The sequence below is a fragment of the Artemia franciscana genome, unplaced genomic scaffold, assembly GCF_032884065.1.
Source record: "Artemia franciscana unplaced genomic scaffold, ASM3288406v1 PGA_scaffold_32, whole genome shotgun sequence".
In the NCBI taxonomy this organism is placed as follows: Eukaryota; Metazoa; Arthropoda; class Branchiopoda; order Anostraca; family Artemiidae; genus Artemia; species Artemia franciscana.
This window is the reverse complement of record NW_027062665.1, coordinates 1,095,646-1,122,648: the sequence shown is the minus strand read 5'-3', so window position 1 is coordinate 1,122,648 and position 27,003 is coordinate 1,095,646. Positions and strand designations below refer to the sequence as shown.

General features: G+C 33.6%; 2 protein-coding genes across 2 annotated transcripts in view; both read left to right on the top strand.

The window, feature by feature from the left end:
• LOC136041650 (RRP12-like protein) overlaps positions 1-24,454 on the top strand; it is a 107,087-nt gene extending 82,633 nt beyond the window's left edge. The window contains exons 19-24 of the mRNA XM_065726355.1: positions 3,524-3,792; positions 10,453-10,616; positions 13,757-13,939; positions 15,292-15,408; positions 19,639-19,801; positions 24,294-24,454. Coding sequence (XP_065582427.1) covers positions 3,524-3,792; positions 10,453-10,616; positions 13,757-13,939; positions 15,292-15,408; positions 19,639-19,801; positions 24,294-24,396 — 999 coding nt within the window. The 3' untranslated portion in view covers positions 24,397-24,454. The remainder of the gene's footprint in view (positions 1-3,523; positions 3,793-10,452; positions 10,617-13,756; positions 13,940-15,291; positions 15,409-19,638; positions 19,802-24,293) is intronic.
• A 192-nt stretch (positions 24,455-24,646) lies between these two features.
• LOC136041684 (uncharacterized) lies at positions 24,647-25,339 on the top strand. The gene has a single exon (XM_065726409.1). It carries the CDS (start codon positions 24,647-24,649, stop codon positions 25,337-25,339), a length of 693 nt encoding a protein of 230 aa, XP_065582481.1.
• Positions 25,340-27,003: the final 1,664 nt, after the last annotated feature.

The window sequence follows — 27,003 nt, the reverse complement described above, 5'->3', positions numbered from 1 at the left end:
CACTGCCTTTCCATGACGAAAATATAACAGTTCAAAATAGGGATGAAACCTTTTAATTGACAGTGAAACAAATATAAAAATTTTTTACTGGATATTTCGGACGGATATACAGTATCCATCATCAGCAGTAAAACTGCATCAAAAGCATTAAAAACAGTTAACAAAATTTATATTCGTTTCACTGTCAAACAAAAGGTTTCATCCCTATTTTGAACTGTTATACTTTCAAGAAACTGTTGAAATCACCATGGCTGGTCCTCGACATCAAGTGAAAACAAAAGAAAAAGTTTTAACAAAACGACGGGTCCATGGCCGGTAGGAAGAAAAAGAAAAGAAACGATTATACGAATATTTCGTCTGTATCAAAATTAAGGCCTCAGCATGGAGAAAAAAAATTTCATTCAGTTACGTAAACAACAGAAGGAAAATTTAAAATTGAAGAAGATGAAAAAGAATGAAACTGAATATATATATAACTGCTTATCTATTACACAAATCATGGAATGTGCAATAAAACAGTCTAGCAGCACGATCAAATGGCCTGATTGTCTAACAATCGTGCTGTTCTGAATAACAGCGCAGAAGCAACTGGTCATAAAATCAATAGATAATGAACCTGACTGTTCTGATGAGTAATAATTTTTTGGCATTAAAATCAAAGCAATTTTTGGCATGGCAAAAGTATAAAAAGAAAACAAAATGAATATAAACAATTGTATTCCATGACATAAGTTATGTTAGTAGAATATGTAACAAAAGAGCCACTCCTATAAACAACAACACAAAAGCAACATGACGAAAATGAACTGAAAAATTGTTTAACAATAAAAGAGTTACTCCTGTAAACAACAACACAAAAGCAACTGGACGAAAATGAACTGAAAATTAGCATAATTTTTCTGTTGGAAAATAAAAATACTGTTTAACATGTTGTTGAACAATAAAAGACACTTAGAAAAGTGTTGTAAAACACTTTCTTGTATGGGCATAGAAAGTGTTACAACACTGTAAACAACACTGGGCAACAATGTAAACAACAGCAAAAGCAACTGGAAATAAATGAATTGAAAATTAACATAATTTTCTATTGGGGAATAAACCAGTGTTGTCCATGTAAGAAAGTGTTTTTCAACACTTTTCTAAGTGTTCAGGGTGGGGGCATCAAGTTTCGTGTATAGATTTTCGGCAATGGCGATTCCGATGCCATTTTTGAAGGGATTCAGAGTGTTGTTAAAATTCCCACAAAATTGTTTTCAAAATAACATTTAACTATTGAGACTAGTCAAAATAATAGCTACAATTCCTGGGTCAGGTATAAATGGCAATTTTCTCACATAGAGATTTTTAAACTTGATTCTTAATTTTTGGTTACTATGGGCCGTGGTTCGTTCTTTACCAGGTTGCAACTGTTGCTGCAACTAAATGCTTTGCTAGAACAACATTCTTTTTGACAGTATGGTATTTTAAGGGAATTGTCAGAAAAGATGAAACTAAAGAGAAAATGTGTGCTTTAATTTCATCGATTTAATTTCATCTGTAAAATCTTTCCTAAATCAAAAAGAGTAAATCCAAAGACAAAAAAGTGTGCTTTAGAAACTCCGTATATGAAAGGGGTGTTTCCCTCTCCTCAACGCCCCGCTCTTTGCACTAAAGTTTGACTCTCTCTCTCAAATCTACTTTTAAAACAGTGAAAAACTCTAGCGTAAAGAGCGGGGCGTTGAGGAGGGAACAGCCCCTTTCATATACGGAGTAATTTCTGTTCGTTTTGAGTTTTAATGTCGCTCCTTAATTTCAATTAAAAAAAACTTTTTTTTTATTTAATTTCTGAATGTTTTTGAATTAATGTATGTTTTGATTTTGGCTCTCCGCTCATGAATACTTTGCATATTTACGAAATTTGCATATTTTATTTGTCTAAATGGCTTTTTCTTAGCTTTGATCGAACGAGTTTGAGAAAAAAGGAACGTGGGACGGGGACTAAATGCCCTTCAATATTTTGGTTACTTAAAAAAGCAACTAGAACTTTTAATTTTTTACGAACGTTTTTATTAATAAAAACATACGTAACTTCCGAATTAACTTACGTAACGAACTTCTATATTCGCACGTTTTTGTTACTTATATGAGGGGGTTTTCCCCCTCTTTAATACCCTGCTCTTTACGCTAAAACTTAAATTTTGTCCCAATTCTTTAAGAATGACCCCTGAATCACAAAGGCCGTAGAAGAAATAGTTGAAATTACTAAAAAATACTTTAGCTTAAAGAGCAGGTATTTAGGCGGAGATGAACCCCTCGTATTCATAATAATTTTCCTTCATTTTTTTTAATGCTGCTCCTTACTTTCAGTTGAAAAAACTTTTCATATTTATCTTTTCATTATTTTTTGTTTTAAATAATATTGGAAAATCCTGTGCCCCCTTCATGGAAATTCTCTCCTCCCAGGACAAATTCCTACATGGAAAGATCCTCCAAAGGAACCCCCTCCCCTCAACTCCCTCCCTATCCAAGAAAAAAATTCCCCTGAAAATGTCTGTACACTTCCCAATAACCATTACTATATGTAAACACTAGTCAAAGTTTGTAACTTGTAGCCCCTCCCTCGGGGACTCTGATAGAGTAAGTCTTCCCCAAAGACATAGTTATTAGGTTTTTTGACTATGCAGAACAAAATGGCTATCTCAGAATTTTGACCAGTTGACTTTGGGAAAAAAATGAGCGTGGGCGGGGGTCTAGGTGCCTTCCATTTTTTTGGTTACTTAAAAAGGGCACTAGAACTTTTAATTTCCATTAGAATGAACCCTCTCGCAACATTCTAGGACCACTGGCTCGATACAATCGCCCCTGGGGGAAAGAACAAAAAAAAATAAACACGCACCCGTTATCGGTCTTCTGGCAAAAAATACGAAACTCCACATTTATGTAGATAGGAGCTTGAAAATTCTACAGTAGGGTTCTCTGATATCCTAAATGTGATGGTGTGATTTTCGTAATTCTATGATTTTCAGGGGGTGTTTCCCCCTATTTTTGAAAATAAGGCAAATTTTCTCAGACTCGTAACTTTTCATAAGTAAGACTAAATTTGATGAAACTTATATTTTTAAATCAGCATAAAAATCCGATCCTTTTGACGTATCTATAAGTATCAAAATCCCATTTTTAAAGTTTCGTTTACTATTGAGCCGGATCGCTCCTTATTACAGTTCGTTACCACGAACTGTTTGAAACAGCTGGATAACTTGAAAATGATTGTTCGTTTCACTGGCTGAAAATTTCAAACAGGAGAACCAACCCGGCCATATTTAATTTTTCATCCTTTTACTTGCTGGAAAATTTCACGTCACTAATTTCAAAAACAATCAGGTTTTAAAGAAATGGGGGCTATTTATCCCTCGAGAAATAGGGAATAAAGTGGCGCATACGTAAACCATTGAAATTGAAGAAATTATAGAAAAGCAATCTCAGTTTTTCCCCTTTGTCTTTGGATTCAGTTTACATTTTATTGAGAATCATGACATAATTATAGATTTCTGGAATGTCAAAAATGACCGAGGATTGTAGACGTATATTCCGTGCCAAAACTAGGGAACTGCTAGACCGGCTAATCAGGAAATGTGGACCGGAGCTCATAGCCCCACTTATACCTCCTGAGGACGAGGGTCTTATGAAACGTTTCCACCTCCTTAGGAAAGAAAATGCTAGAACAAAGAGGAAGAAAGAGGCGGAAAGGAGGGAATCAAGGGATAGTAAATCCGAAGAGGAGGGCGATTTCGTACCCCAAACAAGAGCCAAAACGTAAGTAGATTTCCGAGTTTTTATTGTTTCTTTTTCTCTTTTTTCTATGGTGCTTTACTTTAATATAAATCAATAGGCAATTGAGACAAAGTGAAAAAGTTTAAATAGGACACAAGCTAAGGAAGAAAAAACAAAAGACATAAAGAAAAAAAATACAAGATTATTGTTTATTTGTAATACCATATTATTCATTTTGTTTTTCTGCATATTGTCTTTAACTTTTAACTTAAATCCTGAAAACTGTGCTTTACTTTAATACAAGTCAAGAGATGATTAAAAAAAAGAAGAAAAAAAGATGTTGAGAAAAGACAGAATCTGAAAAAAAAAAACTCTAGAAACAAAAATTTATAGGATAGCTCTTTTTTGCAACGTCATATTATCCATATTGCCTTTGTTTTTTGTCTTTCATTTTATTCGTTACATATTACATATTTATTACATAACAGCAGTTGGGGTGGCGCTTCGCGCCACCCCAACACTTAGTTGGTGGGGGCGCTTCGCGCCCCTCAAGCCCCCCCGCGCGCGTAAGTCGTTACGCGCCATTGTAGTTGTGTCCCTGTGTCCCACCTGTGAATATAGATAGATATATACATATATTTTTAACTACGTAAAACTTGCGAATATACAACATTCTTGGCTGTCCCATTGTCTGTGTATATAAATAGATTGTCAGGTTTACCGACTCTTGAACTTGCAACATATAATTGTCTATGGGAAAACAATCTGTATTCAAATCTATACCTCATTATTCTAATGATTGCCCTTGAGCTTTGTTGATGATGACTGCTAATCGAATATTCCCTGTATCCCCGTCGTCATTTATATGTCCCGGTCGTCATTTGTGTCCCGGTGTCCCAGTCTGTAATTTCTCTTTGAGTGTCGCGGTCGTCATTTATATTCCCGGTGTCCTGGTCGTCATTTGTGTCCCGGTGCTTTGTTGATGGTGATTGCTAATCAAACATTCCTTGTGTCCTGGTCGCTTTCTCTTTGAGTGTCCCGGTCGTCATTTATATTCCCTATGTCCCGGTGTCCCGGTTGTCATCTATGTCCCGATGTCCCGGTTTGTAATTTCGTCAGTCGACAAACATGACGTCAGTCGACACACAAACATGACGTCACTCGATACACACACACACAGACAACTTATTTTTATATATATAGAAATAAATTGTTTTTATTCGTGTATCAATAATCTCTGGAAAGGAAGTATTGAGTGAAGAGCTAAATTGCTTTAAAAAATTTTAAATTTCTTTTGAATGGTTTATCAGTAAAGAAATAAGGAACAGGAGTTCAAGAAAGGAGTAATTGGGAAAAAAAAATTCTTGAACAAGTTATTCCTGGAACTAATGACCCACCCTACTAGTAAAATAAATGAAGAACTGTTTGCACTAAACAAACTGAAAAGCCATCACACCCAATCAAAAGGCCCTATGACACACTTTGCATAGGTAACTCGTGCAGAGTAAAATAAAAGATAAAGAAAGATAAATATGTAAATTCGTTTCTCTAGTAATATTTTAGCAATATATAGTATGATAATTTTATTACAATCCTAATAAGGGGGAGGGGGTTAATGCCAGGTTCGCTTGTCACTAAATTGGACTGTGTGTCTTGGCTTTTTCGACAATTAGCCATGACTTGATGCCCACAACTATTACATTTTAATTCAAATTGATAAACCGTTTATTTTTAACAGTAGTACTTACAATTACCGTAAAACCCTTTTTTTACGTATTTATTTTTTTATGATTTTGTATTATGTTTTTCAAGGTACATTTTTTATCCATGTATTTTTCCGGTCAAAATCCTGGACAAAGTTATCTCTATATCAGCAAAATTTGACCATAAATTAGGCTATATTCATACCTACTTTCATCATTTATGTAGGGTGATTATGTTGCATCAGTTGGTTGTTCTACTAACGTCGAATTCCATTTTACACGTAGGGGTTAAATTAGTGAAAATCAAACCTGGAATTAACCCCCCCCCCTTATTAAGATTGTTTTAAAATGTTGTTAGTTCATTTGTTAATAGATATGTCTTTCCTTCCATGCGAAGTAAATTTTGAATTAAATGGTTCCATTTAAAAAAAGTTCCATTGAATTAAAACGGAATAGTTGTGGTCATAAGTCATGGCTAATTGTAAAATAGATAGATATGTAAATTTGTTTCTCTAGTAATATTTTAGCCATATATAATAGAATTATAGTCGAATAGTTGTGGGCATCAAGCCATGGCAAATTGTAGGAAAAGCCAAGAGAAATAGTCCAATTGTGTGAGAGGCAAATCTGGCATTAATCCCCCCTTATTAATATTGTATAAAAATGATTATAGTTCATTTGTTAATAGATATGTCTATCTATTACCCGTCCATGCGTCATTCCTAGGGCAGAGAAACTAAGGTAGATAGTCATAGAACTAAGATAGTCATAGAATCTATGGTTTAAATTTATCAGTTCTAATTAATGGGAGATATGTCACTGTTTGCTAAGTTAAGAACACTCAGTTGATTATGATATGTTCTTTGTCGTTGCATAAGATGCCATTGTTTTCATGTGTATTGTCTTTATCTTGTCTTTATCTTTCTTATCTTGTCTTTATCTTTGTCTTTATATTATGTGTATTGTCTGTAATCTTTGGCATATGAAAGTAGTTGCTTGCCATTTTAAAAACTAGAGAAATGAAATGAATAGTCATTTCATTATAGTCAATAGTCATTTCAACTATAGAAATGAAATGAATAGTCATTTCATCATAGTTATTTCATTATAGTCAATAGTCATTTCAACTATAGAAATGAAATGAATAATCGTTTCTATAGAATAGAAATGATCTCTTTAGTTCTGGATTTGGGCTACACATCCATTTTCCAAAGTCCATGTGACCCACTCGGAAATATATCCACATAGCTCAATATTTTTGCCAATTTAGCGATAGGCCGACATATGCAATTTTATTTGATGTTGAGATTTTGCAATTTTTAGAGATTATTTAATTTTGTGTCCTTATACAAAGTGGATTGATTGTTGGCAATCTTCTAAGAAAAATAAATGATGAAAGAGTAGAAATAAAACCATGATCTAGATGGCATCTATGACGGATGATGCATCTATGATCTACAATGGATAGATGGCATCCATTATCCTTCTTTTGACGTTTTTTTTTAATTCCACATGTTTGTAGAGCGGAGCTTGAAGTCCTTTCTCATTGATAAAGACTATGTGAAATAATTGTTTGCCATTTTAAAAACTATTTTAAAAACTGGACGCTGACATATTGGTAGCTACGTTATAGATTGAGGAAAGTTTCGTATCTAGTTGATATTGTTGTGATATTGTTGACATTGTGATAGTGTTTGTTGTTTGTAAACTGGCACCTAACTATTCTCTACTTGTGTTTGCAATAGGTCAAAAGTCAAAGGAACAGTACAATAAGTTATGTTTATTTTCAATTAATTCGGGGCTGATAAAGAATAAACTTATTAGTCATGTTTGTCTTTAATAAATTAATTATATGGTTTTAAAACGTTTGCACATTGAAAAGCTAAGGAAGAGTTGTCAAATGTTTTCTATGCCAATTGCTTAAGCATAGGCTTTTTTACCCGTTTGACAGACCCTATATCAAACAATTGGTCTATAAATATGGATTGGGGCTGATAAAAAAATAAACTTAATAGTCATATTTTCTTTAATAAATTGATTTTATGGTTCTAAAACGTGGGCAATTTGAAAAGCTGAGTAAGATTTGTCAAATGTTTTCTATGGCAATTGCTTAAGCATAGGCTTTATTACCTGATTAACAGACCTTATATCAAACAATTGGTCTATAAATATGGATCTACAGTAAATTTCAGAATCAGAAGAAAGAAGATTAAACTTAGAAATACTTTCATTAAAAAAATAACTGTGGATATTTTGGAAGGCCACTCTGACTTAACATAACACACAAATAACAGTTCAAATGCGAATCCTTTTATTAGACAGTGAAAACAGATACAAAAATTCCTGGGTATTTTGACTATATACATCAATGATCGTCATCAGCAGATAAACTCCTAATGAGCGATATACACAATAGTGTTGGGTTGTCGCCTCTGAAATATTTGTCTTTTTTATTTTATTTTTTTTGAATATTTGGTAAATGACGACTTATACTTTCTTACGACACGACTGCCTGTCCATGGATTATTCTTTACGGTTGATTGGGTATGGCTTTGTTGTTTGATCTATGTAATTGGATGGATGAGTTGGGTTAAGGCCTCGTTCAAGTACTTATCTATATTAATTACTAAATTAGGAAAACAGTCTTCCTTTCTCCTTCTGTCTTTCGTTTTTTTTTTTTGTTTTTTTTTTCTGTGTTTTTGCTATTGCATTTCATTATAAATGTCTTATAAAAGGATTTATCTGAATTTGAACTGTTATCTGTGAGAAATAACTGTGTACTGCTTTTTTGTTTATTGTGTATGAATAACTAAATGTGTATAATGTCGTATCATATGATGTACAAAAAATTTGGCTCGGTACGACTCTCTTGGGCTCTAATGAAAGAAATGACAAGGTTACTCGGCCATGTTTTATGAATGAATGATGAAAGACTAACAAAGATTGTGCTTTTTGGTCACTTATGGGGAGATAGAGAAAAGCAGGATGTCCCTGAATGAGGTGGGAAGAGGTTGTAAGGAAGGGAGGATTAAAAGAAAACTGGAACTTCATAGGTAAAGAGTCTTGAATAGATTGGGGTGTAGGAGGATTGTCCACAGTTGTGTTGGCCACAGGCGGCTTGGTGCTGCAGTGAATTGTTAGTAGTAGTAACAATAGTATTGTACCAAGGACGTCAAAATAACGTTTTTGTCTCCCTGGACCCATCTTAGGTCTATCCATACCTGAAAACAGCGATTTTCTAAGGTCTTTCTTTTGATTGTTTCAGAATTATAAAGCTTTTATGGTGGTATCACATTTTCGTCAGTGTTGCCACGCCGAACCTGGAAATAAATAAATAATACTGAATAGTCAAATTTGACAACGTTCTTTGTCCGTAAAATTCAAACAGCTGTTTACTCCCAAAGACAACTACCCTTTCAAGGGAAAACAACGCCTTCTTGTATTTATGACGCCATGATTTTTGCTTTTTTGCTGATACTTCATCCCTCTTTTTTATTTCAAAATGGGTGCCTGATTTCATTTTCTGAACTCCCGTATTTTCCTAAGTTTTAAAGATGGTTTCTGTCATATGATACCGTGCCCATCATGATTCAAAAGTCATCGTTGTCGCTGTTATCAGGCGTCTTCATCGCCAAATCGGCATCTTTATGGACTTAATAACCGGTAGCGTCGATAATTGTGTCTTCTTTGCCCTGATTGTCAATTCCATCATCGCCAAATTGTCATCATGATTCTCGTTATCTCCATTTTGACTCCCCTTGTCTTATACGTTGTCTTTTTTTGTCGTACTATGCATTCCTTTTGTCATTATCATCATCGTCGTCTCCTAATCCACTAAGATAAACCCTTATATTTCTTAATCCCGTCACTTCTTCTGGGACCTACTCTATTCATCTTGTATGATTTGCTGTCGTCACGACGTGTTATTCCCTTTTATAATAGTCGCATGACGACAGTCCTGTAACCAAACTTTTCGTAGCCTGTTTTTGTATGGTTCAAGTTTCTTTGAAATTATATTGGCCTAGGTTGGATTTTAAGGTGTTTCAGTTTTCCTGAGATGGGCTTTGCGGGGCTCGAGTTTTGCTTCTGTTCAGTTTATATGAAATCAAACTGTGTAAGGTATGCAAAAATTATAAACTTATTGAACGGTCACAGAATTTAACTTAATTTCTGTCCATTACTTTCTTTAAGGTGAATTAAATAAAGAATTTTTTGCGTCTCTGTTTGTGTCTGCGTACATTAGCTCGCACTTGTGCATTTTGTATAATTATAGCAATGATTTTCAGTCGAGTGATAAGTTAACCTAGATTAATGGAATTTATAAACATAAAATAATAACGAATAATACAAAATATAATAAAGAATATAAAACAAATGTAAAAAAAAAATAAAAAATAATAAAATATATTAAAATATAATAAAAAATAATAAAAAAATAAATAAATAAAATACATAAATAAAATAAAAAAGTAAAATAAAAATAGGTAAACAATAATAAAATAAATAATAAATATAATTATAAAAAATAATAAAATAAATAAATATAATAAAATAAAAACAATAAAAATAAATAAATATAATAAAATAAAAAACAAAAAAAAATAAAAACAATATAATAATAAACAATAATAAAATAATTAATAAATATAATAATAAAAAAATATAAACAAAATAATAAAAATATAATAAAAAATATCAAAATAATAAAATAAAAGATAAAAAACAGTAAAACAATAAACAATAATAAAATAAATAGTAAAAAAAAATAATAAAAAATACAGAAAAAAATATATAAAAAATAATAGAATATAATAAAAAATATAAAAAAATAAATAAATAAAATAAATAAAAATAAAAAACAATAAAATAATAAACAATAAATTACTAAATTAATGGAAGGTATGCACATGCAATATAAAAGAAATATAGTTCCGTCTAATGGGTTAATTACGCTTGTTGTTCTTACCCTTTTTCTCATGTTGTAATTGCCTTTTTTTAGGATTGAAGAAATCCTTGCTGACCAGGAATCTGACCTCGATGATGGTAAGGAAGAAGCTGTACAGAAGAAAGGAAGAAGAAAAGAGACGGCTGGTACTTGGATTGCCGAACATTCGGACGATATCGTGGATTTGTTGGACCCATCGGCTGCCCAACAAGTCACAGGTAAGATAAGAACTCAAAACAAATAAAACAGAATGAAAGTCAGTAAGATATGATAAGAATCAATTTAAGATAATGTAAGATAAAATAAGAACCCAAAACAAATAAAAAAAAATGAAAATCAATAAGATAAGAACCCAAAACAATAAAATAAGAACCCAAAACAAATAAAACAAAATGAAAATCAATAAGATAAGAACCCAAAACAATAAATATAAGAACCCCCAAAAATAAAACAAAATGAAAATCAATAAGATAAGAACCCAAAACAAATAAAACAGAATGCAAATTAATAAGATAAGATAAGAATCAATTAGATAAGTAAGGTAAAATGAGAGCTCAAAACAGATAAAACAAAATGAAAATCAATAAGATAAGAACCCGAAACAATAAAATTAGAACCCAAAACAAATACAACAAAATGAAAGTCATTAAGATAAGATAAAATGAGAGCACAAAACAAATAAAGAGTAAGAATCAATATGGTTGGACTTTAATTAAATACCATGTGGTTTGTTAGGTGTTGCTAATGTGCACATGTGCTAATGTTGTGCACCAACATGAGCTTTCAGTAAGTCTTCGCGTTCCGATTCATATTTGTTCCGGTCTGTGTAGCCTCGAGTCCGAGTCAGGTCGAGTCTTTTTGTGATTTGCTCACTGTTTTTGAAATTTGTCAGTAATTGTTCAACCAAACCTAAGCTTTAAAATGTTGGATTTCTTTATTGACAGATCTCAGGTTTTACAAAACACTTAAACATTTTGCCAGCAAAGGTTTACTTGCTGGTAAAAGATATTTGAAGTATTTCTTTCTACAAGTCTATACTTGTGTGAAATAAATTGAGCAATTTTCCAGTTAAGAGAATTAAATGGAATATTTGAATTAAAATGAAATAGTTGTGGGCATCAAGTCATGGCTAATTGTAGAAAAAGCCAAGACAGATAATCCAATTGAGTGAGAAGCAAACCTGACATTAGTTCCCCCCTTATTAGGATTTTGTCGAAAGGAGGTTAGTTCATTTGTTAATAGATATGTCTATCTATTATCCGGCCATGCATCATTGCTAGGGCAGTAGAACCAAGGTAGATAGTCATAGAGCTAAGATAATGATAGAACCTATAGTTTTCCTAGTGTTTGATTAATTTGGCTTGGGTAAACGGCGGAAGTATGCGGGTGCCTCTCTTATTGGACCAATACACGGTTTGTTATCTTTTAGCAAGTCAAGCCCGGCCTAGAGTCTACGGCAGGTTGACCAAAAATTTTTTTCAATCTAGATACAAAGGTAGTTTTCAAGATCTAGGGGGAGGGGTAATTTTGTTTTTTTTCGATTTTCTTGAATAATGATTTTCTTCAATAACGAAGTAAAAGAGATTTTCCAAGAATTGGTCAACAGGTTGACCAAGAATTTTTATTTATTTATATTTTTTTTAAATCTAGATACAAAGGTAGTTTTCAAGACCTAGGGGAAGGGTAGTTTTGTTTTTTTCGATTTTCTTCAATAATGACTCAAAGTAAAAGAGATTTCTAGGATCTCAATATCTAGGAGAGTAGTGAGCAATAAAGCCCTCCTCCAAGGCAATGAAATTCTGTTTTTTTTTAAGTTCCTAAATAACAAAGGAAATTTTAACTATGGTCAATTATAAAGGTAGCCTACAGTGTAAGATTTTGTGTACATAAATGTTTACACCAAAACTTCTTTTTGTTTCCTAGAAACTAACACACACAAAAATAAAATAGAATGGGAAATAAAATAAAATTACGAAACAGACAGAGAAACTGAAATAAGTGAGAAAGAAACACCCCTATGATTATTACTGTGAATCTGACATGTGATAATTATCACGTAGTCTTTATGATTGAACTGAATCTAGTTGGAAGTTGAGAGGAGAGGAAGTTGGAAGCGAATTCCAAAATCAGTATAATTATGATTGATGCTCCAATTAGTTAATTTTTTACAAATAATAACAACAATAGTAACTATTAAAAAAATCAGCTTGTTGGGAATACCGACTGTCTTTTCGTCAATTGAATAAAATAAAAAGGAGAAATAAAAAAGTTGCCATGGAGTATATTCAAGTTTCTTGAAAAACTAATTCTTTGAACACATAGACTCTATTTACTTTTTTATTTTATTTTATTTTCAATGCACAGTTTCTTCTCTTATAAAACACATAAGCTTCATTTTTTATATGACCAGCTTCATTTTTCGTGGATTGGACTTGTCACTGCTCAATTATGCTGACGACGTTCTAAATCTCAGTAGAGCAGTTTCTATGATTGAAAATTGCTTCCGAGTTTTAAGTGATGAGTATGCTACTACTGGTCTGTTTTTTAATGAAAAAAGAAGTGAAGTTTTGACATTACGCGGTGCGTATAGACCTCATAGTGCTGATCCGTTGAACCTTTGCAATCATGAGGTGGAGTCCTCGATATCCCTCACGTATCTTGGACTGCCTATTGGTAGAACCATGAAGTCTACTCGAGATGGACTTATCAGCCATTTTATAAATCAAACTCGTAAGGCATATGGAGTGCTTGTACCGTGTAAATCGAAATATAATCGACAGGTCCTAGCCCGCCTCTATTCAATGTTTGTAAACCCCCACCTTCCTGCAATTTCCCCTTTGTGGCCCATTTTTACAGCGACTGATGTGAAATATATCGGATCAATTTATTTTAAGTATGCCATGTTTTTACTGAAATTGCCACTTTGGATTAGAAATACCCATGTTGTGAAAAAGTATATTCTCACAGAACCATTTCAGCGGGTAAAAGATCGGCGTGCTCGGTTTGTGGCGGGCTTGGATGCTAATTATAGTTTATACCTTGCTATGGTGTAATTTAGTTTGTGGTGCCTCATGTGTTGTATATATTTAGTTATGTGACTAATGTGGATTTTCTGTTTTTCTTGCTTTCTTGTTCGTTTTCTTTTTTCCTTTTTGTATTATTTTATACTCCATTTAAGACAGTCTTTTTTTGTCCTACAAATGGGAAATAAATTTATCATCATCATCATCATAAAAGGTTAGCTGTACTCTTATTATGTATTAAAATGTTGAGTTTCAAAATACTTCGTGTATTTTTATTGACACTCGGAAAAAATAAGAGAAAAATGAATGGATTTATGTATGACTTTCTTTTGTAGTCACAAAACCTGTTGACGAAGGACAACCAAAGAAGGAGTCATTTAAAACAAATCCAGACGGGAAATTACTTATTGTTGATGATAGCGAAGAAAGTGATGTCAGTGACAGTGATGAAGATGAGAAATCTAGCAAGAAAATTCCTCTGAAAAAAGGCAAAAGTGTCAAATCCTTCAGAAGTACAAGTAAGTGCTTAACATTATACCCCCCTCTCTCTCTCTCTCTCTCTCTCTCTCTCCCTCTCTCTCTCTCTCTCTCTCTCTCTCTCTCTCTCTCTCTCTCTCTCTCTCTCTCTCTCTCTCTCTCTCTCTCTCTCTCTCTCTCTCTCTCTCTCTCTCTCTCTTTCTCTTGAAAATTTAAAATTGAAACCTTGAAAATTGGGTATTAAATTCTTAGTTTCTTTAAAACACGTCTATTGGGGTCGTTATATGGATGACGTAATTTCACTTTGGAATTATGGGGAAGCTGAACTTCGGGGTTTCTTAGATCATCTTAACACTTTTGACCGAAATTTGCAGTTCACCCTAGAAGTTGAAATTGAAAATAAACTACCATTTTTAGATGTGTTAATTATTTGCAATGTTGATAAACTTGATTTTACTATCTATCGAAAGCCAACACAAAACAATAGATATCTTCACTTTAATTCAAATCACCCCCCACAAGTTAAAAGAGCAGTTGTAACTTCCCTCATTGATCGTGCCCTGAATATTTACTCCGATTCGTATATAAATGCAGAAATAAACTTTATCAGAGATATTCTTTTTGGTAATGGATACCCCATTCCTTTTGTCAATAAGATAATTAACCGTAGAATAAAAAGACATTCTTGTAAAATCGAAGAAGATATTTCACAATGTGAGACTACTGATAAGCCCTCAAATATTGTCTATCTTCTGTATATCCCAAAAATCACAAAAAAATTCAAAAATGTTTGCACAAAAAATAATCTCTACGTAGTTTTTACTAATAATTTTAAAATCATTAATTTCTTAAATTCCGGTAAAGATAAGACCCCAATTACTCGCCAAAGAGGGGTCTGTCAAATACCCTGTAATTGTGGAAATTACTATGTAGGCAGGACCAATCAGAATCTAGAAAAACAGGTACAACAGCATAAAAAAGACATAGACAAGGCATTAATTTCAAATAGTTCCAACAACTCCTTTGATTCTGCTTTAGGTTGGCATATATTTAATATTTAATATAATTTACGTGTATAATATTATTATTTATATTGTTTATATTATATTGCACCTGTGACTATTTCTTCTATAATACAATTAAATTATTATTCATATTACATTATTTGTTCGTACAGGTACACTAGATTTTTCCAAAACAGTGCCCACATTGGCTGCTATGCAAGTGGGAAAGTGATCTTAAAATCATCTTAATATTTGTAATTTTTAGATACTACTATAATGTATACGTATACTACCATTATTCATATCGTTTATATTATGTTATACTTGTCACTATTATCGTTTATTATACGATTAAATTATTATCTATATTACATTATTTGTTTATTCAGGTACACTAGATGTTGCCGAAACGGTGTCCGCGTTGGCAGCTATGAAGATGGGAAAAAGGAAACGTGTTGAATCAGCTGAAGACCTCCGTTCAGTCTCAGGAGATATGAAATATAAAGGTTATTTTTGTATTCGTATTATCTGAAAACCAGTTAATGAAGACAGTTAGAGAATGAGGTAACGAAATCGCTTGAATATGACGTAATAACGCGGAGAAGTAACTTTTCAAAAGATACGCGGGGTAAATCGGCTCTAGACGTTAGAGAGAGAGAGAGAGAGATGAATTTGTTAATAATGGTCTCTTGGTCTTTGCGATCTTAGAATTTACTCTAGCTTTTCTTTTTAAAGAAGGATTACTTATCCTTTTCATTATGTTTCAAATACTTAACATTCCATAAGAATACCAAAAAAATTAAGAAGGGATCGAAGCCTGTCGGACAGGAGACAAAAAGCGCCACCACTACGTAAATTCGAAGCTTTCAAAGCGTATTTTTCTTAAATACGTTTATTTTTTATAACCCTCCCCCCCAGCTTGAAATTCTTTGTTAATTCGGTAAAAATGCGTTTATTTTCACAAAAAGAGTATCCAATACGAAAAAAAAAGATAAGCAAAGCAACTTTTAAAATTGCAAACTTCGCATACAGTAGTGCTGATTAGGCAATGGCCCATAGCGCAGCAACGTAATTGGTCCAAATTTCTTATTACGCCATCGTGACTCTATGCCCTTGGTCTACTAATGTGACGCTACTTTCTTTCATCAGGAAGTCGAGGACTATAGTGGGGGAAAGAAAATTTTAGAAAGAAAATGACCTTTACATTCCACATGCCTACCTCATGCTATATTACTGCTTTTGCTATAGTTATATTTCTGAAATAACCATACAAACTGTAACCCGTGATAGAAACTTTTGTAAAAAGTAGAAAAAAAAAGAAAAATGGATGGTATTTTTCTTTCACTCAAACGATCATTATGGCGAATTCTTCCATTATCGGACACTTTGATTGACACAAATGACGCGTTTGAGATTTGTATGGAAGTTTTGAACTCTGAGGAATTAAAGTTAACTTTTTAGTCCAAGAACTGAATTCTTGTGATTCCAAGCAAATTGTCAATGGTGAGTGACAACGTCCAGAACGTTCGATTTCCAATTTAATGAGCCCCCTCCAAAGTTTATTTGACCATCCTTCCCTTAAAAATCCTATATCTTAACAATGGACAACGCTCATAGCTTAGAGTCCTTGCCCCGGAGGCTGGAAGGGGGGTAGTCAAACCCGGAGGCACAGTATGTGACCTTTGTACTATTTTGAACAAAATGTCTATGTATAGGAATTCTGGTCGGATGCGTTTCGGGAAAAAACAGGCTCTAGATCTTTTAATTTGCAATGGAATGAACCCCTTCCGAAGCTTTTAAGATCACCCCTTCCATATCAAGTGCCTCTGGGAAGAATAAATAAATCTTAATAAATTAAACCCTAATGGTTCTATTATGGTAACGCTATAGCGTCACCTCTGACTTAAAAATCTCGATAGAACTTTCAATTTTCCTTCTAATAAATATCTGGAATTTTCTGGAAGGGGGGGGGGGGGGAACGCGAAGAACCAATAGATTGTAAGCTCTCGTAACGTTTACCCTTTTTTTGAGGATCGGAGAAAACTCCCTCTCTGCTTAAAATCCGCAGTTCTTTCGGTAAACGTATATTAATTGTTACAAGACAACTATCATAAACGAAGAAGAAGGTAAGCAAAGCAACTTTTAAAATTGCGAACTTCACACACAGTAGTGAACTTCACACACAATTTTTTTGAAATAAATATCTTATCTTATCTTACGTAACTGGCCCAAATTTCTTGGTATGCCCTCGTGATCCTATGAGTCTATAAATTTATCACTACTCTCCTTCATCAAGAAGACGAGAACAATAATGGCGCGTATTTCAGATTTTGACATAATGAAATCAATAGAAGTTAGCCTTTTTTATGAGCGTTCAAGTCACTAAGAGGGAATTCGAGTGGGGGAGGTGCTTCCAAACCATGCTTCTCCCTCTTGCTCATAATTTTACCAAAATATAACAGTATGGGAATTTTTTTAGAAAGAAAGCGACCATTACATTCACGGGGTCTACCTGATGTTGTAATGCTGCTTATGCTTGCTACATTGATTTTCAAGTAACCTTATGTAGAAAATATATATTTTAGCAGTCAATCTCTGATTATGTGTAGTGAAATCGTAGAAATTTATAGTGACTTTCTTCGCTCGTAGATGTAAAATTGTAATTCGCTCGTAATTATAGAAAAATAAACAATACAAATATTAAAAATGTTCTGTAGTTGGCAAAATTGTATTATAGGATTTGGTCCTCATCGATTTAAGGCGAATGTCCTTGTAACAAAATCAAGTGCAGTAGAATATCCATGAAATATGAAACCTGACCAACTGATCAGAATGTTAAAGATGCTTCAAATCAGAGTTTTTGTTCTGTGAATGTTGTGATATCCGTTTTTTCTATTTTGTTGAATTTATCGAAATTTCTTTACATCTCATCGTGTTTTTAATTTAATACGTAATTCTGTATGAAGTTTTCTTATCTTTCTAATGCAGGTTGAATTAAACAGCGTGTCGTCATTAACCCTGGTAACGTCTGACGTCTTTCCGCGATCATTTTTAAAGCTTTATCGAACAAATTTAAACCACGAATTATCATAAACAAAGTTATTTCAAATCAAAAAGATTTTAGATATCAAATGATTTCTGAGGATTTTTCTTTCCCTTATTAACTCTGCAGAAGTGCAAAAGCAATGAGAATGCGAATTTGCAGTGTAAAATTTTATAATTCAGGTTTATTTGAATCAAAGAATCCATAATAATTTTTGGCAGTTTTTTCATCTAAAACACCAGAAGTGACAACCAAAAGGCTTCACAAAAAGTATCAATTCTAGTGAAAATATACTTATATTTCTGAAATAACCATACAAACTGCAAACCTTCGATAGAAACATATTAAAAACTTAGGAAAAAATTGGATGGTATTTTTATTTTATTCAAGCGATCATTTTTGTGAATTCTTCTGTTATCGGATATTTTTTCTCATTTTATTTAAATGATGCATTTGAGATTCGCATGGAAGCTATGAACTCTAACAATGTGGTACAACAATTAAACTCTAAGATTCCAAAACAATTTTCTCTGGTGGATGATAATACGCAATCCATTTTGCGTGGTATTTTATGTCTGTTTATTTGCGAATTTGGCTGTTTTTTATGTCTTACGTATTTTTTTAATTTAGATTGAATTGAATCAAATTTGTTCTGGTGCTTATAATTTGCTTTAAGAAGTTTTTTAGCTTAGTGTCTTTCATTCTTTCCTGATTATTTAGTTTTCCTGATTATTCTTTCCTTGTATATATATATGCTATATATATGATATATATATATATATACATAAGTTAACATTTATTAACATTCTATATATATATATATATATATATATATATATATATATATATATATATATATATATATATATATATTATATATATATATATATATACATAAGTTAACATTTATTAACATTCTGAATCAACTTACATTGTTTTTATTTATTTATTGTTTATGTTCTATGAAAGCGATTGACAAAATATTTGAGGCAATTTGCATTGCCATAAGTGTCGAAGAGACCACAATATTAACCTTATTTATGTAGTAGATGGATTAAAGTGTTAGGTAGTTATCTGTTGTTTTAGACTGAACGTAACTACAAATAATGAATAAGAGTTGAGTTCATTGTTCGAGCATTTTTTGAGTTCCCTCTGTAACTCTCGTTTATTGGTTTTGGATATTCTCCTTAGATTTAGAAAAAGAAATTTATTTTCATTTAAAAAATCAAAATGAATTTTGCCACCCATGCTTTGTGATTTTGAAACATACCTATTTTTGTATCTGCTTTAAACAAAAGTAAGTTTCACCCCCCCCCCTTCTATATTTTTTGTGAATTGGTGCCCCTACATTTTAGGCTGAATAATAAAAAATAAATCATATTTAGTTCTAGAGCACACCCAGTACGCGCATTTTATTCTTTCCAGGTTTTCGTTTACGGGCATTTGTCTTGGCAATGTCGCTCCCACCACAACATTGCTATTGATATAAATTTTCAACTGATTTTTGCTTAAATAGCTTTGGTACATAAAACTTTTAGATTTTCCTTCTTTCTAGATTGATTTTTAGATTTTCCTTCTTTCTAGGTTTTAACTTTGTCGGTAGGCATTCACTTACACTAAATATACATAGAGTATACACTATAATAATAACAATATTTGACTTGTTCAAATCAACCGTAATATTATTTTTTAGCTGGTGGCTCGGGTATTCATAGAAAGTTAGAACAGCCATCAAAGAAAACGAGGAAGGACAAGGAAGAGAAGAAGCCACTTAGAAAAGGAAAAGGGGATGTCAAAAAAGGAAAATATGATCCCTTTGCCTATTTACCCCTCCAAAAGGGGGCATTAAATAAAAGGTAACTTCATTATTTATCTTTTTACTATGTCTTTTATTTGGCTTCATTCGGTTCAGTTCTGTTTACTATACAAAGTTTAGTCTGTAGATTCACAGTATACTCACTATCAGAATAATAAAAAAATTAAATATTCAATAAATTCAGTTCGAAGGAAACAATTATTTCTATGTTAAGTTCGGTTTAATATAGAGTTAAACCCGTGCATTCATAACACTCACAATGAAACTAATAAATAGAGGCAAACCCATTAAATTCAGCTCCAATGAAACAATTATACCCAGTGGCAGTTTTAGGCCTGGGCAGGGGAGTTAACTACCCCCCTCCAGTTTTTTTCACATCTAACATTTACTTTATTTTAAATGTTTAAACTCCCGTAATAAACCTTGCCCCCCAGATTATGAGGCTTAAGTCTCTGTTGATTAAATCTACACCCAGTTCGGTTTAAACTAGAGTTAGATCAGTACATTCAGAGTACTCACAACGAAACTAATAAATAGAGTCAGAACCGAAACTAATTCAGTTCCGATTAAGACCGCATTCAGTTCATTTCAGTTTGTTTTAAAAGTAAATTAGTAGATTCACAATCAAAACTCTAATTAATCGACTATTCAAAAATCGGATTGGGAGTCGATTCTATCTGTTTACTAATGCAGCCAGTCTATTGGTTCAATTTGTATTAAAGCCATGCGGTATCTAAAAATCATTTTTTGAATCAAAGCCTTCCAGTCTTGTCTGCTGAGCGTCTTAAAGACTTAGGGTCCGTTAGTGAATTTTCCCAGGTGACTAGCCTTCATCAACAGCTAATGAGAATCTTTAGTTTGACTGTAAAACTTGGTTGAAACGACTGTGAAATCTTACGTTCCATTTGTGTGCAAGCTTGTCAATCAAAGCGGGTAGCACTACAGGGAACTTCCATACTTTCAAAAATGCTCAAATGTATTTTTCTCTGGGCTAATTTTTAGCCTCTTCCCAAGAGGTATGCTAGAAGGTTTTTAGGGATTATCCTTTCCTGACTCTTCAAATAGAGAATTATGTTCTCTATTCTATAGTCGAAAAAACAAAATACACACTTTCTCATTATGCGAGTTTCATTAAAACTGAGAATTCCTATTTCTAGCACTAAACGGGAGACATTTAGTAGTTTTTCTAAGATTTTTGGGGAATTAAGTGACCACATGAACTTTTGAGGTACCGCATGGCCTTAATATGACTCATTATTTTTTTTTCTACAATATGTGGGAATGCATGCAAAAGTCTTCTTTTGTTAAATTATCATAATTAGGATTACAAAAATATCTGTTGATTTTTTTTTTTTTTTTTTTTTTTCAATGGCATACCTAAAACGTATTTGTATTCGAAGCCAAAAAAGATGGACAAAAAAGAACCAAATCCTCATTTTTACTTTTAGACTTGAGAGATTTGTCCTCTTTTGTTGGTGTAGCCTTTTTTCGCCTTCATTTTTTCGTTCGTCGCGTTCGTCAAGGTTGAGATCAGAAACCTATTATACTATTTAAATCCTATATACTATCATTTTTGTACTCCAAACCTAAGGGCTAATCTCACGTGTCTCCAAAAATAAATTATCGCCCTGCTAAGCGTCCTCGTAGTAATAATTTACTTTTTTTCCTCTGCATTTTCTGCGGAATGATTGATGACTCCACGGTTAGTTAGTTGAGCTGACTGACTAAGGAGCCTAATACGCTCACAAGAGATGAAAGAAGAATAAAATGAAATCGAAATATATAACATAATAATATGATAACTTTTAATACTAATAAACAATAGGTTACAAAACTGTAGAAAGTGTTTAATTAATTAAATTAGTGACTCAATATACAATAAAGTAAGCAGCTTAAAGAAGAGATAGCCCAAAATTCAAGGATAACCGTCAAATTCCGTTTTCAACAGAAACTTGTATCTGCCTTACAACTGAGCTTCAACGGTATTCATAATATAATATTTCTCCCGAGGGTTATGCTACCAATAAGCCTACATTTTTCTGCATAAGTTCGTCACTATTCTGCAGTAGATTGTAGACTACTAACCAAGAGGCATGACTTGAATGAAGTACTAATGAGCTCCTTTGACACAGCGGCAGTTATTAAGATTAAGGTATGGCATTTTAAAATGAAACTGCTCTAAAGGCCATTTTCTATTTTTTTTTTTTTTCAGTCCAAACGACTCAAAATTAAAATAGTACGGCAATTTTATTTTGAAACTTCCCATCAGCTGACAAAAAAAACGGGTGTCTAAGCTAACTGTGGAAGAAACTCATTGTGCTTTTATTTCATCAGGCTTCCATCTGGATCTTTGCCAAGTTTTGAGCGTCTTCTTAGAATACATCATTGGCTAAGATCGGAGAGCGGGTCAGAAGGTTGGAAGTTGTGTAATAAGAACAGGTGACTCAACCCAATCCCCGTCCAAATTTGAGAAATTCACCGCAGTTAGGGTCCAGTTTACTAATTATATCTTCTTGGAAATCTTGTGCCCAAGACTTCCACCTCTTGTTTTGCCCTGGAAGCGGGAGTAATTGAATTAGTGCCACCCTTTTTTGTTGCAGTGCCACCCCTCTCAGTGTGCACCCAGAGATGGAATCAACCCTTACAGTCCCAAAAACGTAATTTTTTTTTTACAATGTCTGCCAAATCCTCTGTCTCAACTCGTATAAATATCTTCCTCTGTAAAATTAACAGGAACCCGATCGTCTCAGTACCATTGCGAGAATGTGCTGAGTGTGCTATTCAGACATCATAAAGACGTCCCTCTCCCACACCTAAGCCAGCAACAGTAATTGAAGTCAAATTTTTCTGAAGAGGGTATTTATTAGCTGATTTATCATACCATTACACACTTGTGATACCCTGACAGGTTTCTCAATTTGAACAGGACCGACATAAATTGAAATTAATGAGTTTAGTTTTTAACGCGTATAATAGAATGGCTCCTTCTCTTATTTAATTATTTAAGCCTAAAAGCTACCTTAATCACTGAAAAATTACCGTAGCTTCACGTCTCGTAATTTGCAGTTAGCAGAGCAGAACAAATGCTTTAGGGTATGATATCCGCCAGTGACCTTACGCTCTTGTTAGAGGAGCAGCCAAAATACTACTACTACTTCTACTAACAACTCAGCACAGCACCAAGCCATCTGAGGCCAACATAGCTACGCACGCTCCTCCTCCATCCTAACATATTCAATGTTTTTCTCTTTACAGCCTCCCAGGAAGTTTTCATTTCACCAAAATCTTTGTTTACGATTTTCTCCGACCTCAACCGTGGATGACCTGCTTTTCGTCTAGCCCTAGACGGTTGGCCGAAAATGACAATCTGTCATCCTTCATCCGTAGAACGGGCCCTATCTATCTCGACATTTTTCTCATTATAGCCCTAGAAAGCGGGATTGAACCATATTTTTCGTACAGTCTACTGTTTGAAATATGATCAGTCAACCGGGGACCCAGAACAATCCGTAGGCAATTTCTCTGGAAAACATCTAGCAAATCTTACTCCGTTTTTCAGAGCGTATATGCTTCAGAACCATATTTAACCTCTGTCATCGCTGTAGCTTCCAATATTCTAATGCTATTTAGTTAAACGTTGCATGCGCTGCAGTTAAACTAAGAATTAAAACGATTAAAGGCCGTTTTTCGTCTGTATCATAGGGGGACAGCAAAATCCAAATTTTACTGAAAAACAAAAAAACTAGTTTGTTATTCGTTGTCTCGAGGTCATACCTCTAAAGGTTATGAAAAAATAAACTATAAAGGTGAAAAAATTAAAAGTTGTAAAAATATGCGACAAGGTAATGGAACTATAATTTTTAGACGTTTTTGCTTCTTTTTTTTCAACTTGGTAGATTAAAAAATGTTGGTATTCGGCATTTGATTCGGAAAATAAATCTGACCCAAAAACTATATAAACTCAATTTATGATTCTTACACGGGTATGCCAAATTGAAGTCACATTATTGAGGAATATACTAAAGTTTTTGCAGTGTTTTTTATATGTTTAACCCTAAAAAATAATTTTTATATGTTCTTTCTTGAAAAATAACAGAAATATGATATATACCTTCCCGTTTAGAGCATGAAATGGTAAAGTCATCATTGAACACAGGATAGGCTTTCTTCCAGAGACGCCAATTAGGGGGGGAGGGTGATCTCCCTCCCCCATTATTGTGAAAAAAACTTCTCTTTTGGCATTTCTATTGAAAAATTGACTGAAAAAATTGTCCGCTACTAGATTTGGAAAATCGTGTTTTCTTGTTTCTTAATTAAATTTAAAAAACAATTACTCCCCCCCCCCTAGATTGTTTTTAATTCGCGTCCTGCTTTTTTTTCAACAGACCCTTCTCAACTACAAAGGTCCTTGTCTCGCCCATGTAGTAGCTACAATCGAACCCTGGGTTACGTTTTTCCAGGCAGAGATTAATCCACTGGTCCAGGACTTGAGATGGTTACAAATGTCCTCTTAAACATATTCTGTTTTTCAGGAAAAAAGCCAAATATGCTGGTCAATTCAAGAATATTGTTTCATCTGCGAAAAAAGGAGCTGATAGTGGAAGAAAGAAATCAAAAAAGGTGAAAAGGTTGTAGAAAAAACTATAAAGAATATATTAAAATTGTCAAAAAAAAACTTTTCTTATTTTTCAGAAGATACTAGTTCGGATTTTCCTTTTAGGAAGCTTAAAACTCTAATATATGCACTTAATTTTGTCTGTTCATGGCGGCCCGTCAAGTTTTTTACCCCCATGGAGAGAAAGGATGATAATGGTAAAAAAAAAATGTATAAATTCGTAGTTGTTCATTAAGCAGTCATCTGACTTAAAAAATTTAGTAACAAGCAATGTATCTAGCGAAACCATTCTCACTAACCGTCAACCAAGTTCAGCTGGAAAAAATCAACCGTTTCACATACCTAGGCTCCCAGCGTTGTGCCGACGGATCTTCCGACGCTGATTTCCAACAGAGAATACAGAAAGCGCAGACAGTCTTTGCTTCCCTTTGGAAACCCTTATGGAATCGCCGTGAAGTCAGTGTCCGAACGAAAGTTCGCATCTACCTGGCACTAGTCCGCACCGTTCTCCTTTACGGATGCGAAACATGGTCGGTAAAACTACAGCATGAGAATACACTTAAGGTGTTTGAGCATACTTGTCTACGAAGAATTCTCAGAGTACAGCTACGTGACCGTATCTCCAACGCGGATATACGTCGAATGTGCAATATTCAGAGAGATGTTGCGCTCACTATTAAAGAACGCCGTTTGAAATGGTTGGGCCATGTATTACGGAAACCGCCTCGCCAAATACTTTTAGTTGAACCTATTAGCTCCTGGAAGAGACGTCAAGGAGGACAGAGGAAGAACGGGTGGAACCTAGCCAAATCAGACCTTGAACCTATCGGGGGTTTCAGAAAGTTCGGTCACAGATGGTTAACTCAGTGGCTCGCTTTTGCAGAGCAGCTGGGAGAAGATCGAACAACATGGTCCAAGAAGGTCTCCAAAATCATCAATGCCAGGCGAGGTGGAAACGCCTGATTCCGTTCACAAGTACAAGTAAAGTAAGTATCTAGCGAAAGTAACAAAAAAATCACAACAATGAATGACGTGCTTTACTGAATGGACCACACAAAAAAAAGAAGGCCAATAAATTCTGAAGGAAAAAGGATTTGTCATCAAAAAATGTAAAATGGTCTAAAACAAAAAGTCATATAAATTTTTCAAAGAATGGATTGACAGAGAATGGCTTACCATAGGATATTGAATCACCGTTGTACAGTTGCCGAAGACAGCAGAAAAACTAAGGCAGCTACGTTTAGGTAATTTTAGTAATGTCTTTATGAATATTCATGATCACTCTGATGTGTGATCAAAGTAGCCTTTTTTCCCCCTGACCATTTTTTATATTTACCTAAAGGCTCATAGAGAGTTAGGCCCAACTTTTGCGGAAAGATAGTTTAAGTGAACAATTCAATAATGAACTTAAACAATTAAGAGAATTTTAGACAATTTAAACATTTAATTGACACAGATAATTAAACATAATTCTCTTGTGGAGAGTTAGACAATTTTAGATATTTAAAGGCACTGAGGCATCCACCCGCTCCTCGCCCACACAATGACTCACCCCCCCTCCTTAATAGATGCTGCATAATCATAAATCATTGTGAATTATTTTATGTAGTACCATGGCACTACGATTTTTAATTTCAGTTCAAGGGATCCTTCTCCCGATTTCCTAGGACCATTGATTCGCCGCAATCCCTCCTGGGAATGAAATAACAACAAATAAACACATCCGTGAACTTCCTCCTTGAAAAAAAAAATGCAATTATAAACATGAACTTGAAACCTGTGTAATAAGGTTTCTGATGTGCAGATTTGATAGTGTGACTTTCATCGAGATCACTTACCTTTTTGGGGGCATTTCCTCCCTATCCAATCTTTTCAAAAATCAGGAAAATTTTCTCAGGCTTGTTGCTTCTGATGGGTATCTTTAAACTTAATGAATTTTATATTCTTGAAATTAACATAAGTTTATTCTGTTAACTGTTATCAGAATTCTCTTTTTTAGAGTTTCGGTTACTATTAGCCGGAGTCGCTCCTTAATTATAATTTGACACCATGAACTTTTGATTTAAAATCCGTTACCACGAACTGTTTGCTTACAATCGTTACCACCAACCGTTTAATATACTGGACATTCAAATGAGCACAGAAAACTATTTCTAGGGAAAGCAACTAAACCCTCTTTGTTATCCTTTTACACCCCATTTCTCTTTCCAATGGGTTTCTCCCTTTAGGTATCAGACCCAACTGGGTGCCAACGTGTTTATATTTGGTAGCACAGCGAGCAGTACTCGATATACTTGTAGAATACTGTCATTGATGGTAAACCTTTGCCTTTGAGGTAATAATTGGTCCCTTGTGGTGCTATAGCCTACCCTTACAGTCTTCGTATTTTAGGTTGCTGCCATGTGAATTTTCAAAGCTTGAATTCAAATTTGCTTTCCGTGTTCGGTAACATGTCTTATGCAGCTGAACTATGCTCAGTTTTACTCATTAAAAGGGCACTAGAACTTCTGATTTACAATCGAATATATATATATGTATATATATTATATATATATATATATATATATATATATATATATATATATATATATATCCCTCTGTTTATGTGGTTGTTTAGCGCAAGTTTT

Coding starts and splice junctions, on each gene's coding strand:
- LOC136041684 (XM_065726409.1), top strand. CDS start 24,647: ATGTATCTAGCGAAACCATTCTCACTAACCGTCAACCAAGTTCAGCTG.